Source organism: Chiloscyllium plagiosum, chromosome 21, assembly GCF_004010195.1.
Source record: "Chiloscyllium plagiosum isolate BGI_BamShark_2017 chromosome 21, ASM401019v2, whole genome shotgun sequence".
Lineage (NCBI taxonomy): Eukaryota > Metazoa > Chordata > Chondrichthyes > Orectolobiformes > Hemiscylliidae > Chiloscyllium > Chiloscyllium plagiosum.
The window spans coordinates 29,854,060-29,871,524 of record NC_057730.1 but is presented as its reverse complement, the minus strand read 5'-3'; the positions used below and the strand labels follow the sequence as shown (position 1 = coordinate 29,871,524).

Here is a 17,465-nt window from a genome sequence, read left to right as displayed (position 1 = left end):
TACAATTAAATGATGTTTAAACAGGTACATGAATAGGAAGCGTTTAGAGGGATATGGGTCAAATGCAGGCAAGTGGGACTAGGTTAGTTTGGGAAACTTGGTCTGCATGGATGAGTTGGCCAAAGGGTCTGTTTATGAGGTGTGTGACTCATGGCTGCAGCACACGTATGGCAGTGTGATTGATTGTTGCTACTATCAGGAGTGCAGAACCAGCACTACCTACAACATTCAAACAGAAACTGCGCATCTCAGAGGTTGAATTTTCTCTTAAACTGCCAGAGATTCACTTCTGATGTGAAATTATACATTTCACTTAAGAAGGGCAATAAATGCGAGCCAACTAGCAATGCTTACTGTATGCAAGTTTTGGGGATATTTGATTAACAACAGATGAAATACGAAACTGCATTTCTGGTCTATGGCTCTGGGTGAAACGATAACCTCCAATCTGTCAAACAAAATAGACATTATGTTGGAGCCTGCTTTTCACAATCTGAATCACTTTCTCCAAAGCTTCATTCTACTGCCCGTGACACAAATAATGACAGACCGTTTATAGCAAGATGGTTACCTCTAATGTGACAGATGGCTTAAATATAGAGAAACTTTGCATTAAAAATGTTTGTGGTGCATTGTTCTCAGCTGAGGGCAAGTAACTATGGCTGAGATTGTCCTTACCTCTAAAGCCTTCATTAAATTTGCAAAAGTTTCCAGTGGGATAGAGGTTGGTAAAAAGAGAACACAGATTTCAGATTAGCAAAGCACCAGAGTCAAAATGAGGATTTTTTTAAAAACACCGCTAATGATATGAAGGGCATTAAAAAAAATGTTCATCAGAAGGGAATTAAACAAATACTTGCTGACTGGTTCTCATGAATACCGAGGAAAAGAACTGGTACTACTGTACTTAGAAGGCTCTTTCAAAGACTGAGTAGATTACTGTATTACAGACAGCGGGTAGCAGAACCCTGCTGCCCTCTTGTGGTTGGAGACAAGTTCTACACAGCCCAATTCAGTTCCAAGTGTTCCTTAGCCAAGATCAAAACAGAATCTATTCATTCATTTCATTGTGTGAATGTGCGAAATGCAAACTGCTAGATTGATTTGCTGAATTATCAGAATGAAAGGTTTTTTTTTGAAATGCTGCAAGTGGTATTTTAATGTAAATACGTTATTCTTTAGATCAGAAACTTGGCCCATGAGGGAGCTGCAACTCTCGCCATAGCTTTCTGATGTAAATATCTCAAATTCACAAAAACTAGAGTAAAACTAACTTTTTCATATCTGTCAAGATGGACTGAATGAAACTATTAACTTATGCCAAAGTATGGAAAATGTGTGTTTGACTTTGGTCACAAAGAGAAGCCATTGTAAACATTCAACCATATAGTGCCCTAAATATATACATCCAACAAATCAGCAATGCATAAAAACTGGGGGAGTCAAATCCCTCAATACCATTGCAGAGCATTGCAGTTCAAAGAGATGATGAAAGTTGTGATGTAGTTTCAGTTATAAAGGGCTGTAGGTGAGAAGAAATGACGTCTTGGTGAAAAAGGAAAACAATATATAATGGAATAGTTTGAGGATCAAAAATTATTTTAATTCCCATATTGATAATAAAAATAATTCCATGAATTCTGTAAACCACTGCATAAATGCTATAGTGTAAAAATCTTAAGTGTTAACAATTTAAACAATGAACTAGAGTAAAATGATTATGCATTTATAAATACCTTCTAAAAGAACATTCCATTCAGATCACCATTCTGTTTGTATACACTCACCTAGACCGCATACAACAGGCTTTCATAAATTAATACACAAAATGAAAAAAGTTCCCATAATATTCAATTAAGGTCTTGCTTTGACCACACAAAATTAATATCAAGACAATATTTCAGTTATATTTAAACACGAGTTAAGATAGGAGCTATTCCACATCAATACATAAAACACGGAGTTGGGATATGTTACTGTTGTAATACATTTTTTTTGCCAGTAATGTCACTCAACTCTTGCATCTCCTGTGATTTTTCTTGAATGTCAAAATTCCTAGGAGTACACAGTGGATGAAGTACTCGATTACAGGGCTGAAGTAACTATTCACTGGTTTGGCTGTATGCTACCCGTGCGATGAAATTTGAAATTAGTCAAATTTATATGCCATGATAAAATAATGCTGCAAGACACAAACATGATTATAAATGGGATAAAATGGGCAGAGTCATATTGGATTTGTGTTGCATTTGAAGTGATGTGCACAGCAACTGGCTGCAGAATTCTTCCAACAGCCCCTCATTACTGTTGCCCAGTCGTAACACTATTCCCTTTCAGTGAGCTTCCAAAAAAAACAGATAAATAAATGCAGCTCAACATCCATACAATACTTCACAAACTCCCATTACAGATTGTTCCTTATACCCTGAGAAAGGAGTTTTACTTCCTGTTTCACTGCTCTTCCGAGGCTGAGGAACTTGCATATAAAGAACCTGAAAGTGTGTTCATATAGAAACAGTCCCCATTAAGAATTTTTTAAATAAATTATTAAGATCTTAACACTAATAGAATGATTTATGTCAGTGTTTTGAAGAAGTTCAATCACAGACCCTTGGTCATCATGCATTACACTACATTCACCTTCTGACAATGATGACACACCATCACATGCTGAATCCCAGCAGTAAAAAGTTAGAGGTAAAATAAATACAAAAGCTAAAATCTTTGCAATTTACTGATGGTTCACAATCTTAAGATACAAGTTGTCCAGGCTCATGTGCCCAATACAGTACCAGTGTTGGGTGGAAAGATCAGGGCCAGAAGTTAATTTCTTGCATGCGACCTTTGGTGAAGTCTAGCATTTTTTGTTCATAAGCTTGATCAGATTTAAGTTTGCCTTATAATCCATGAAGGAAATAGTTTGGTACTGACAGCCACAGAAATGTAATGCTTGATTGTATACAGTAGCAAGTTATTTCTGTAGTGAATCACTAGCTAATATAATCTCAGTTTTTGTGCCTTGAAGCACTCACTGACAACAAACTGTCACTCTGAAAAAGAATTCAGGTTTATCATACACCTAAGCGCAGTAACTCCACTGAGAGCTCAGGGTGCCTGAGTACAGGCTCTCCAGCAGAGTTAAGAACAGAATGACACTGAACTTCAACAAAAGAAGCAGAACAAAGATCCAAATACATGGGTGAAAAATGTCAATGGAGTTAAGAGGCGCTGTGGTATTCAGTATATCAGGAATAGTTAACTAAATATTTTGTATTGCTCATCCATTAATTGTGAAAAATCAGTTTGTTAGTGGAACTCTCCTGGCAAACGACACCAGCCAGATCTTTAAATCTCCATTAATTCTTGCTTCAAGAGAGCTCGTAATGATGGAGACATCTGTTAAAACTCTTCCTAATGCAGAATTCTGTTCCATTCTAGAAACAAGAAACCTAACACTTTTGTTAACTGTCATAGAGGGAAATAGTTTGTATACAAACACACCTTCAGTAACTTCACACACCTGGGGAGAGATTAATTTCCACTTCTACAGCAATGACAAGCTACTCACTATGGGAATTCCATCAATTCACTCGTTAGCATACTGCATGTAACCGCACCACCTTCCTGATCATGAATGATTGGACTTGACGTTTTGTCAATTCATTACAAAGAATGCCCAGTGATCTTTAGGTTTCTTTCCCTTTCAAATATGTTTGTAATACTGTTGAACTACAACTAATTATTCTGTAAAATGATTTGTGGGGGTAAATATTTGGCATTTAATTGTTTGAATGATCTTTAAGGCAGTTTTGGCACTTGTAAGTTATTTTAAAAATGCTCTTTGCTGATCTTGATCACTTACACTTTCCTACTGGTTTGGCACCATTTACAATAAGCATTTTCTTTGAGTTATTATGTGCATATTTAACAGTTAATGTCTACTAGACAGTATGTGGATAATAAAATCTATGTTTAATCTATAAGTATATTTACTTTTCACTACTAGCATTGTGGAAACTTGATAAATGGGAGAAACGTAGAAAAAATACTGATTTACTGTGCAGCTCAAGAAGAAAACAGCTGTACCAAATTGTAGTTAATTGAGATATTTTTGTGTCCATTTGTATGCACTGAAAATTTCTAGTTAAGTGCTCTGGTATCTTAATTCATCCAGGTGTGTGTGTTTGTGTGCGTGGCAGAGACGAGAGAGCAAGAATGCCAGTAAAATGGTGCCAAGCAGTGCAACAGTCAGAAATGCAATGTTCCTGTGGGACACTGTGAAGCACTAAGCTCACAGTGCGGGCATTCACAATCCCAAATAATTCATTCAATGACTTAGAGCAACTGAAAAAAAAATGCACCAATGGAGGGGCAAAGGTCTTGTTCCACTTCTATAAAAATAAAAAGAATAAATAAAAATAAATGCCAGAAGTGAACCAACGTTGGGACCATGCCTTCCCTTGCACAATGATTTGTTTGTGGTAAACTCCATTCCTCTAATTTTGACCATCCATTCCAAAGTCACATGATAAATATAAACAAGAGAGACAGACAGAACAGCTGAGATAGAATGAGAGATGAATACTTGTTTGCTATAAGGGGTGCAATAAACACAATGGTTATTTGAGCTCAAAGCAGGTATTGACTGTGTTTGTACTGTGGTAAGGAATCTGCAGTCTGTATTTGAAAACTCCAGCAGCTGAGACTTCCCCAAGTTGGAGGAGTTAGACTGAGAAATCTGACTGTTTACACACAAAGTTTATTGTTGCAGTGATAATAACAGTGCCAGTGCAAACACACCCTCAAAAAACAAAAATATTTGATTCAGGTAGGACGACTGAGGCTTGTAGCTCTGACAACATCTCCAAAAAAGGTAAATTTTCCTCCACAGGAAGATTCATGCAGAATACTGATGGGAATACAGCCAAATCCCATGCAGCCAATTCATGGTAGCACAACTTTTGAAGCATAGGCCAATAAAAATAGACTTCCAGGCGGCAGATCTTTAATTCTGGAGATTTTAAACAGATTTGAGACTGACTGACTATTGCGAAAGAGCTCATGATCTATTAAAAGTAATTGTCTACAATTTTCAAACAGGAGGGGGAGGAGAGTAACAGGTTTGCCAACAAATTGACTTTAAGTTCAGCAAAATACTTCAAAAACTTTGGCATTTGGATCTAAAGCAACAGTACTTGGAAGAAGTGATTGCAAGTTCTTCCTCAAATTGAGAATTGATTATATTTTGACAATTTTGTTCTGATGTGACAATGAACCGTTCAGTCAGATTTACATTTGGTTTTGTTTCTATTTCAATAGTTTGCACTCGGAGATTTCATTGATTACTAATGCCTGGCTGGGTTGCCAGGCTTTTGTAAAGGGTTGAGCTGTGATTAACTTAGCAAATGTACATTTCGTGCTGCATATCATCCTATAGGGCCACTTCCTAGCTCACAGTTGTGAATGGTGATTTTCTTTTCAAAACTAATGTTATTCCATGATGAATATGGCAGAATACAGTACATGCAGTAAAGAACGGGCTAGTTTTCTTAACAGTTCTTCAATGCCAACAGTAGTGCACAAGCATTAATATGTAATAGGCTTACCATTAATGTGACAAATTTCAATAGAACAAAAACCTATAAAATTTTTATAAGCAATTTAACTGAGCATTGATGCAGATGGCCACTATATTTTAAAAAAATCAATACCAAGCAAAATTTTACTTCACAATAACCTTGAACAGAAGTAAACCTTGAAATCTGGACTGCTTTTATGTTGTATATTTTTCCCCAATACAATGTACTTTATAACTGTAGAACTTCATACATTCCACATTCTTTTTAAAGAAATGTTAGCAGTCTGTGATCAAAGAGCATTTCATGTAATAAGCGTGATTTTTATACAAAAAAGTGGAATCTCTTTACCCTTACTGAGAACACAACACAATTAAAATTTCTAATTTTGGTCACTGTTTCAGTAATTCTGCCTATAACTAGCTACCGTTTAGTATTTACATGTCTTGTTAAAACTACAGATAATAATAAATTGCTATACAGAGAAGTTCTTTGGCAAAGACAACATGTGGTCTAGAAGTCCATTATAACTCTTCAGCAAAGTGCAGAATTTTCTTGTGTTAAGTGCAGATCACAGTCAGAATGTTTATTCAGAGGCATTTTGCAATTTGTTGTGTTATTAAAATTGACGTGCAAACAGAGATTTGACATCCCAAAGACAAGAATTTCATACTGAAAATGCTGGCTTTTTTATGGTGAAATGCAGTCTCTACCACAGTGAGCTTGAGCATAAATTACTCAGTTTACTGCATTAAGTGTGAATGCATCCCTATAGTACTGGACAATAACAGTATGCTTTACTCATTGTGAAGTTGGTCCTTAACCGTTGCATTAACTTCTTCATCCTACAGAGTTATAGACATTAGACTTCCACATAACAATGGCCCCAACCTTTATTATGTGTTTATAAATTTAAGACATTACAAGTTTGAAAAGAAGCATTTAAAGTAGGAAATCAGTTCAGATTAACTTTGATTTGGCCACACTAATCCAACAATGAATATAGCAATGGTGATGTAAGCTTGGAAAGAGTTTTCTAACATCCAACAAATATAAGCTCATATTCTGATTAAATGATCTAATAAAAATAAATTTCTGCTCTTGATTAGATTGGGTTTCTGCTACAGAAGGAAGTGGGTGTGGGGCAAGTTTACACACAGTATTAAGGTTTGTTGCAACTGCACTGTTCATGAAATTAATTCATTTCCATGCTTAAATGGACACTTCTAATGCAACATTTCAAATACTGTTTGCATCAAGTAAATGTTCCAATTAGGATCAGAAATATTCCTCATTTGCACATGGACTTTGTAATGGTGAGGCTCACTATAAATTTAAGATACATTCAGATTTGCACCAATTGGCTGATGACAGCACTTACATGATTTATTACTGTTTCATTCACTCTAAACAGTTCAATGTAAATGAACCAGTTTTTTTTTCTGTATTTTTGAAAGTAAACTAGTTTCTTTAAACAGCAGGTATCTTTCCATCTCTAACTGGTGCTTCCACACTTTGATGGTGATGCTATTAATGGACTTCTGATACAGAATGACAAGAAGTGAAGATAAATTGTTTCAATTAACACAGTAATAGGTCAATTTTTCATTCTTAATCATAACCTGTACATATTATGCTGTTCAGTCAAGTGAAAAGTGTAAGAAAGGGAGAGCACAGGTTACACTCTCTGGTGCTGACTATATTCTAAATCAGATAGAACAAGAAACTGGCAATTTCAACATCTATTTTCAATACGAGTTCATCCTGAATTTTATGCACCTAACTTCTTTACAGTAAGAGAGCTGGTCTAAGATTTGCATTAATTATATATTTAAATATATATGTGTGTATATATAATCAGTGCAAAGATTTCTCAAAGTACCTTTGCCTGTCTGACAGAAGTTGTCATTGCAATTTAGGTTGAGGCAAGGCAGAAGGCACTTGGTAACAGTGGCCAGAAATTAGACATTGTCATTTTAAATGATTACAAGGCTAGGAGTTGCACCAACTGAAGAAAAAATATTCATTAAAACTTCGATGATACTAGCTACAAAAATCTCCAACCACATGCTGGTCAACGCAGCTTGTTCCAGAGAAGAAACAAAAAATAAGCCTGGTTCATTTTATTATATAAAATAGCAAACTTTTCTTCGGACTGCTTGTTTGCTCAGATTAGCATTATGTGCCATTATGAAATTGCTGCTGGTTATTCTTTTAAGCATTAAAAGTTTGCACTTAATTTATAAATTGAAAAATGTAAAAATCCTAGCAAGTTGCACAATACTAATATTTATAATTGTACTTAATTAGAATAGGAAATCTAACAATATTCACTGTACTATGATTTAACAGTAAGAATCTGAATACCAAATATCTATTAACAGGTTTCACAGTACACATACAAAGCTTTATATTATCACATGTTCTGGAAAAAAAAACTACAAAGCAGCTTGAAAGCAATTTATTATAACCTCTAAACAAAAAAAAACCCAGGTTAACAAAGTGCGTTACAGGAAATTAAACCTCTTCACATAACCTAGTAATTTTTTTCCTTTTTAATTTTATATGTAAAATACTAGAACATAAAAATGCTAAAGCTGCAGTGCTCTGCATGCAATATTCATTGGAAATACACAGCAAGTTGATCCTACACCATGATTCTGAAGTGCCTTGAGTTTACTTCAATTTTATTTCTGAATGCATGCGGTAAGGAACCAGCTGTAAACACAGGGCATATGCAAGTGATGGAATTGCAGCAACATTGTGAAGCACGTCAGTCAGATTAAAGTAAACCGTATGGCTAACGTGCTCAAGAATGGACTGAGTAAGTCACTAATAAACTGGTTTACCAAGATGCATGTGGCAAGTTTTCCCCAAGGGAAAGAGCTTATACATATTAAAAAAAAGTTTAAGAAAAAAGTACAGACAAATGTTGTATTTTGTAGGGTAGGATATACTCACTGCGTAATTTAAAATATTTCCAACATGAGGGGGCACTACAGCTTTGAATTGTTAGGATAGTGTAGTCGTTCTTCAAAAGGCTAGTCCCATGTACCTAGAATATATTCATCACCAATTCATTACTTTAGTTTTGCAATAGGGACATTCAATTTTGTTAGGTGCACAGTGCTCACAGAGGACATAATGCTGGCAAGGCTGAAGTAAAATAGAACGGTCCCGCTCCTGGCATACAATGCATTTCTTCGACTGGAGCTGATAAATTACCTGTTTTGAATGGAAACATAATATGTGATCTGCATGTAATGATTTCTTTTGTCAAATTTGTAACAATCCCAACATTTGTACTCAAGTACTTTTTCATATAGTTCAACCTGACTAGGTTTTAAAAGTCCCGAAGAAGGGCTTATGCCCGAAATGTCGATTCTCCTGTTCCCTGGATGCTGCCTGACCTGCTGCGCTTTTCCAGCAACACATTTTCAGCTAGGTTTTAAAAGTCACAATCAAGGTTTTTGCACTGTGTACACAAGATTACCTTTGATACCTTCAATGAATAGTCTATACAATGACATGGTAGTAGATCTGAATTTCCCAGCACAGAGACTGAGGGATGTTAGGAAAAAGAGGTAGGGGGATTGCTCTATCAAGATAGTTTACTAATACATTCCTGCCTCAGGGAACTTTAAAAGAAAAGGATTAGGAACTGTCCAGCTCCTCACTCTACAGAGACAGCTGGCCAATTTATCCAATGGAGGCACCATTAAATCATATTCCAATGACAATTCTATATTCTTGTCACTGGAGAGGTTTTCTGTGAGCAGAGGCCACCAGCTTACTCAAGGTGATCTTCAAATGGCAGACAGAGGGTCATCAGAGACAGAGCCTCTTGTGACCAATGTCAAAGCTGCAGGTGATAGGATGAAAGTCTGTGAATAGGCCTGCATTATGGCCACTTGTATATCAACAACCAAGGGCGCCTCACGTGCAGCTGTGGGTCTCCTTTGGCACTGATCAGATCTGGTGGATTGATGACTCGATATTGCTGCATTTACAAGAAGTCATTTGATTTCAGCTAAATGATCAGCAAACCACCTGGGTGGATAACTGCTAAAGAGTTTTATGACCAGTGAGAGAAAAAAAGGGGCCATAAGAAAATTTAATCTGGAGAAGGGTGGCCCACATAACAGAGGTGCTGTTAATAAAACTTCCAGTCTCAAGGCAGCTTTCTCTCTGGGTCAGACACATCAGTATTACCAATGGAGTTTTCTCTAGGTCTAAATTCTGGATTTCCTTGCACTATGGGTGTCCCTAAACTCCAAGGGCTGCAGAGGTTTACGGCAGCAGCTCATCACCAGTTTCTCCAGGGCAATTAAGGATGGGTAATAGATACTGGCCAAGTAGATAATGCTCAAACCCTATTAACAAACTTTTAAAATTTTAAACAGTAGAACCAGGCATCATTTTGTACTTGATTTTTGTAGCTGATTTTCATGTCAAGACTGTAAATTGTAATGTGTTATTCAATCACTGAAGGCACACATACTATTAATTACTGTAAATAGAGTGGAAAATGTAAGAATCCCAGATTGAGTTCCTTTTCTACTTCAGGTTTGAAATGGTCAATTTAATTGGCTCAGTATAGATCACTGATGAAACCAGATTGTTTGTCATTTGTTCTTGGAACGTGAATGATGGTGACAAGGCCTGTTTATTGCTGGAGGGAATTTTGAGATTTTTGACCTAATGACTTTGAAGGAACTGAGAGATTGTTCAAGTTGGGATGGTGTATGACTTGGAGGTGAACCTGCATTTGGTCTTGTTCACATGCTACTGTTGTCCTTCTTGGTGATTTAAGTTACAAAGTTATCGATGGTGTTGTAGCAGGAGGCTTGGGAAGTGTTACAGTGCCTATTATACATGGAACACACTGCTGCCTTTGCGCTGTTAATGGAGGGAATGAATACTTGGGTGGTGGTAGGGTACTAATCAAATGAGCTGATTTGACATGGATAGTGTCAAGCTTCTCCAGTGATGTTGCAGCTGCACTCATCCAGTTAAGGGAAGAGTATTCTGTCACACTGTTTGTACCTTATAATGAGACAGGTTTTGAGGAAAGTTATTGCAGAATTCCAAGGTGAGTTATTGCAGAATTCCAAGCCTCTGACCTGGTCTTGTAGCCAAATGTATTTATGTAGCTAGTCCATGCAATGATAACCCCCAAGACGTTGGCCAGGATTAAACAATGGCAAGTAATGCCACTGAAATTCATGGGGAGATGATCAGAATTTTTTTTCTTGGACATGGTCATTGCCTAGTACTGTATGACATAACTGCTATACATCAGCCCATACTAAATGTTGTTTTAATATTCTTGAGTATATATAGGGTATATTCTACAGCAGGCTGTGTTCACACGCAGTTGAAGAATGCAACAAAACTTTAAAATGGGGTGAAGGTAATGGTAAATTTAAAAAATTCTCTGCTTCTGTCTCCTACATGCAAAACCCAATTTCCAACTCACCCCATCTACAAGGTCCAAATCTGCACGCAATTGACTTTGTATAGAATGAAGCTTTGGTAGTGGAAGCTTGTCTATATCTCCATAGTTTCTTAGAAGGGGAAAATTTGGAGATCGATATAAAGCATCAAAGTCCTCCTGTAGCTTTTTAAGCTGTTTATCCACTTCTTCCTTTTGTTGTAATACTACTTGCCGATCAGTATCCGCTGCTTTTGCTCTCTCTTTGGCCTCTTGAGCTTCCTTCTGCCATGCATCACATGCCTAATAACAGAACATTGTAAATGTGCACAGGAAGAAACATTTAATTAATTCATTTCCAAACTGACACGGCAACAACTGAATCAATAAAAAAGCAGCCACTTACAATGCACTCCTAGTCTTGTCAAACGATCAATTTCCAATACATAGAAACACACAAAATAAGAGCAGTTGTAGGCCATTTGACCCAATGACCCTGTTCCACCATTCGTTAGGTTTATGGTTGATAGTGACAATACCCCGTTCCAGATATCCCACATCCTTAGATCCCTTCAGCACCAAATAAAATATCCAACTCCTTCATCAAATCATATAATGATTGGCCTCAACTGTTTTCTGTGATGGTGAACACACAGGCTCATCACTCTCTGGTGAAGAAACTTCTCATCTCAGTCCAAATGGTTTACTCCCATACTCAGACTGAGAGCATTGGCTGTGGACTCTCTGACCATTGGGAACATCCTTCCTGTATCTATCCTGCCCAATCTTGATAGAAATTTGTAGGTTTCTATGAAAACCCCACCCCCGCCTCCCAGATTCTTCTGATTCAACTTCTCAAACATCAGTCTCCCATTCCAGAAATTAGGTTGGTAAACTTTTGCTGCATCTTGCTGGACAGCAAGGACATCTTTTGTCAGATAAGGAGACCTGATCTACACAATATTCCAGGTCTGGTCTGACCAGGCCCTATATAATTGCAGCAAGACATCTCTGCTCCTATTCTTAAATCCTCTTGATATGAAGACCAACATACCATTTAACTTTGTTAATTGCCTACTGTACCTGCATACTTATTTGCAACAACTAGTGTACAAGGATGCCCAGGTCTCGTTGTACATCTCCCTATCAATTTATAGTTATTTGGATGATAAGCTGCCCTCTAATTCTTGCTACCAAAGGGGATAACCTAACATTTGTCCACATGATTCTGCAGCCGTCACGTATTTGCTCACTCACTCGGCTTCTTCAAATTGCACTGGAGCATTTCTGCTTCCTGCTCGCAGCTCACCTGCCCACTCAGCTTTCTGCCATCTGCAAATTTGGCAATATTACATTCAGTTCCCTCATCCAAATCATTGACATACATTGCGAATATCTGGGCTCCTTGCACTGCTCCCTTCAGTACCCCATTGGTTGCTGTCTGCCATTCAGAAAAAGACCTGTTTATTTCTCCTGTGTTTCCTATTGGTGAACCAGTTTTCTACCTATTTCAATACGAGACCTCCCATTCCATGTGGTTGAATTTTACATATTAAACTCTGACACAGGGCTTTGTCAAAAACCTTCCTACAAGTTCAAATAAACCACATCTGTCATCAACGCCACAAGTCACATTGTTGAAAAATTCCATTAGATTTGTCAAACATGATTTCCTTTTGTAAACACATGCTGACTCTGTCCAATCCTGCCAATATTTTCCGTTAAATCTTTTGTAATGGACTCAAACTTTTTCTCACTACTGATGATAGACTGAATGGTCTATAATTCCCAGTTTTCTCTAAATCCTCTTTTAAATAAAATTAACTTGAGCTAACTACCAATCTGTAGGAACCGTTCAGAGTTTACAGAATCTTGGAAGATGACCATATACTCTGGGTTGGCGATTAACTGCCCATCAATCCCAATTTCCCTTCTAATCGCCTTCAGTTTCTCCCTCTTACTAAAACCTGTGCTCCCCACATTCCTGAGATTTTATCTCCTCCCTTGTGAGCACAGAATCAAAGCATGCATTTAGCTGGTCAGCCGATGCTTCATTCCCTATTATGAAGTCCCTGTTTCGGACTGTAAAGCAGCGACATGATCTTTACCAAACTTTGTCTTCAAATACTAATGGAAACCTTTATACAGTCAGTTTTTATCTTCCCTACAAACTTAATCTTGTAATTTATTTTCTGTTTATTAATCAATCCCTTTGCTCTCCTTTGCTGAATTCTAAATTGCTCCCACTCCTCAGATCTGTGTTTTCTCTGGCTACATTGTATGCCACGTCCTTGGATCTGATGCTCTCTTTAATTTCCCTTGTTTGGCCACCTTTCCAGTTTTATTTTTGTGCAAGACAGGAAAGAACAATTGTTGCAGTTCACCCATGCATCCTTTGAATGTTTGCCATTGCTTTTCCACCATCATTCCTTTAAATAATGTTCCCCAATCCATCATAGCGAACATGCATCTCATACTACCACAGTCTGCTCCGTTTAGATTCAGGACCTTGGTCTCAACAATCAACTACCTCACTCTCCACCTTGACGAAGAATTCTATTATGGTCGCTCACCCTCAAGGGGCCTCGCACAACTCGATTACCAATTATTTCTTTCTCATTTCACAATACCCAGTCTGTGATGGCCTGTTCACCAGTTGGCTCCTCAATGTATTGGTCTAGAAAGCCATCCCATATACTCTCCAGGAGTTCCTCTTCGATAGTATTATTAATTTGAATTGCTAAATCACCTATTATTACAGATTTTCCTTAAGTGCACATCTCAAATTTCCTGTTCAATGCCATTCCCAACAATGCCCCTAAAGTTTGAGGGGGCTCTATGCACAACTCCCACTAATGTTTTTTGCCCCTTGTTATTTCTCAGCTCTACCCACACAGATTCCACATTGTCATAGCGAATATCCTTCCTCACTACTGCATTAATTTTCTCTATAATCAGCAATGCAGCTCTACTGCCTTTTTCTTTTCATCCGTCTTTCCTGAATACCCTGAATGTTCAGTTCCCATCCCTGGTGATACGAGTCATGTCTCCATAATCCCAACTATATCATACCTGCTTCCATCTATTTGTGCAATCAATTCATTCACTTTATTGTGAATAATCTGCATATAAAGGCACAGAGCCTTAAGGCCTGTCTTTTTGATTGTTCAATTCTCATTATTTTTCCACTGTGACCTGATTGTTCTTGGCTCTTGATTTCTCTACCTATCTCTTTACCTATTCCCCTTTCTGTCTTTTGTTCTTGCCCTTGATTCCCCTTTTTTGGACTCCACACAATGACAACTACCCTCCCTGCCATTTTAGGTTAGATTAGATTACTTTACAGTGTGGAAACAGGCCCTTCGACCCAACAAGTCCACACCGACCCGCCGAAGCGTAACCCACCCCTACCCCTACATTTACCCCTTACCTAACACTACGGACAATTTAGCATGGCCAATTCACCTGACCTGCACATCTTTAGACTGTGGGAGGAAACCGGAGCACCCGGAGGAAACCCACGCAGACACGGGGAGAACGTGCAAACTCCACACAGTCAGTCGCCTGAGGCGGGAATTGAACCCGGGTCTCTGGCGCTGCGAGGCAGCAGTGCTAACCACTGTGCCACCGTGCACCGTCTCCCCATTCACTCTTAAAAATACACCTCTAAAACATCAATCCCGGTCCTGCCTAGGTGTAACCCATCTTATTTGTGCTAGGCCCACCTCCCCCTGAATCAGTCCCAATTCCCTTCAGTAAAGCCTTTGACAAGGTCCCTCATGGCAGACTGGTCCAAAAAGTGAAGTCGCATGGTATCGGGGTGAGCTGGTAAGATGGATGCAGAACTGGCTTAGTCATAGGAGACAGAAGGCAGTGGTAGAAGGATACTTTTCGAAATGGAAGGTTGTGAATAGCGGTGGTCCATAGGAATTAGTGCGAAGACGCCTGCTGTTCATGATCTACATAAATGATTTGGAGGAAAACATAGCTGGTTGAATTAATAAGTATGTGGACGATACAAAGATTGGTGGAGTTGTGGATATTGAGGAAGATTGTCAGAGGATACAACAGGATATAGATCAGTTGAAAGCACGGGCAGATAAATGGCAGATGGAGTTTAATCTGGACAAATGTGAGCTGATGTATTTTGAATGGTCAAAAACAGGTGGAAATTATACAGTGAAGGGCAGAATCCTTAGGAGTATTGATATGCCGTGGGATCTGGGTGTACAGATCTGCGGATCACTGAAGGTGGCAGCACAGGTAGATAAAGGTGGTAAAAAAGAAAGGCTTATGGCATGCTTGCCTTCACTGGAAGGGGCACTGAGCATAAGGGTAAACGAGTTATGCTGCAACTTTAGTTAGGCCAACTTGGAACAGTTTAAGAGATATGAGAGAACTGAGATTTTCACACAAAAGAGTGGTGAATGCCTGGAACACATTGACAGAGATGTTGGTGGAAGCAGACACAATGGCAGCATTCAAACAGCACCTGGACAAATACATGAATAGGAAAGGAATAGAGGGGTAAAAATCCTGAAAGTGAAGTTAGTTTTAGAATGAAAGGGAAAGTGTGTCGGTGAAAGCTTGGAGGGCTGGAGGGCCTGTTCCTTTACTGTACTGTTCTTTAAATCTGAAACCAGCCCCTTCAAATCTCTTCAGTCAAGTATTCATTTGATAGATCCTGCTATTTCTTCTGACTGGTACATGGCACCAATCCGAGGAACACTACCATCAACACCCTATTTATCAATGTGCATCCCAACTCCCGAAATTCTGCTTTCAAGACCTCATCCCTTTTTTTTAAAACCTATGTCATTTGTAATACGTACCACAACAAATATCTATTCCACCTTCCCGCTCTGTAGCTATTTCAAGACCTCCTTGAACCAGGGAGCCAACATGCAATGCATGATAGAAATAATGCTGAATGCCAAACAATTACATGGCAAGTACATGGTAGACATTTGGAAATGTTCAAAATCAGATAAAAATCAACTTCTTTGGTAACTGTCACGTTAGTTGGAATGGATTTTTGCTTAGCCATGGTCCTTTGCTTGCAATGATTTGTTACAGTGGATTCAGAGTAGGGTGTCATGTGCAGTTGGTGATATGTAATAGGACCAGTACACTTCCAAAAGTAATTGATCATCAGTAACTTAACTTAACTCGGAAATGAAAAGGTCACTTGTCTATTATATCATCCTTACAAAGCAGTCAATTATAGGTGAAGACACTTTTACACAAAAATCCCAAAATGATATTAAACAGCGTCTGAATTTCATTCTGCTTTCTTGATTTGGACAGATCGAAATTCTTTAAGCTCAGTGGATCCACAATTTATAGGTTTTTCAGTAACTATTCCTCATATTCACAGTGGGGCCATTATTACCTATAACCTTTTAATATTTCACATACATTTCTTTGACACTCACCTGCTTCACTTGCTGCCATGAATCTTCCCATTGTTTGATCTTTCGCTTAGCCTCCTCAAGTTCTCTTCGCACTCTGGCCAGCTCACTGTTGCTGGAGCCAGCAGTGGTTGTTGTGGCACTACTACTGAATACTGGAGATGGGCTCGGAGAGAAATTGCCACTAACAAAATGATCCCAGATACTGCCAGAAACACCATTCAAACCTAATTGATGCAAAACAGATGACAAGAAGTGTCTAATTAAATATGGGGATCAAAATGGGCTTCTCATATCAGTTATTACTGCCCAACATACAAAATCCAGGTCCTAAAGCAAATAAATGGCAGCAATTGTTCAGAGTTCCTGATTCCACTTTGCCTCAATTAGTTTATCTAAGTTCTTTCCCTCATTTCTTCACTTTAAAGTTACTTTTCGTGTCCTGTTCTTGATACATCTTTTCTGAAATTATCTTTTCAATTTTTTCAGAATGTGTTTTCTCATTGATTTTGACTTGGGGAAGAGGATGGATACGTCAGCTTAAATGCAGCATACTTTGCCAAGTATGATTGCTCACAGCTTTGACAAGTTGAAACTGATCATTTCTAAACGTTTTAGGTAATCTAAGAGAGTAGAAATTGCCACAACGGTTAAAAATTACAGCACAGTGGGCAAAATTATCAAGCAGAGTGCTTTAGGGAACATCTCTGGGACACCTGCACCAATCAAACACACCGCCCTGTGGTCCACCATTTCAACTCCCCCTCTGCCAAGGACATGGAGGTCCTGGGCCTCCTTCACCGCCGCTCCCTCACCACCAGGCGCCTGGAGGAAGAACGCCTCATCTTCCGCCTCGGAACACTTCAACCCCAGGGCATCAATGTGGACTTCACCAGTTTCCTCATTTCCCCTTCCCCCACCTCACCCCAGTTCCAAACTTCCAGCTCAGCACTGTCCTCATGACTGTCCTACCTGCCTATCTCCTTTTCCACCTATCCACTCCACCCTCTCCTCCCTGACCTATCACCTTCATCCCCTCCCCCA

At 38.6% G+C, this 17,465-nt stretch overlaps 1 protein-coding gene across 3 annotated transcripts in view; it reads right to left on the bottom strand.

The window, feature by feature from the left end:
* Positions 1-4,237: 4,237 nt before the first annotated feature.
* Positions 4,238-17,465, bottom strand: part of unkl (unk like zinc finger) — a 125,423-nt gene continuing 112,195 nt past the window's right edge. For all 3 annotated transcript variants that reach the window (XM_043711632.1, XM_043711634.1, XM_043711635.1), the window contains 3 exons: positions 16,446-16,648; positions 11,056-11,313; positions 4,238-8,801 (listed from right to left, as the gene is read on the bottom strand). In XM_043711632.1, the coding sequence (XP_043567567.1) occupies positions 8,646-8,801; positions 11,056-11,313; positions 16,446-16,648 (617 nt within the window). In that variant the 3' untranslated portion in view covers positions 4,238-8,645. The remainder of the gene's footprint in view (positions 8,802-11,055; positions 11,314-16,445; positions 16,649-17,465) is intronic.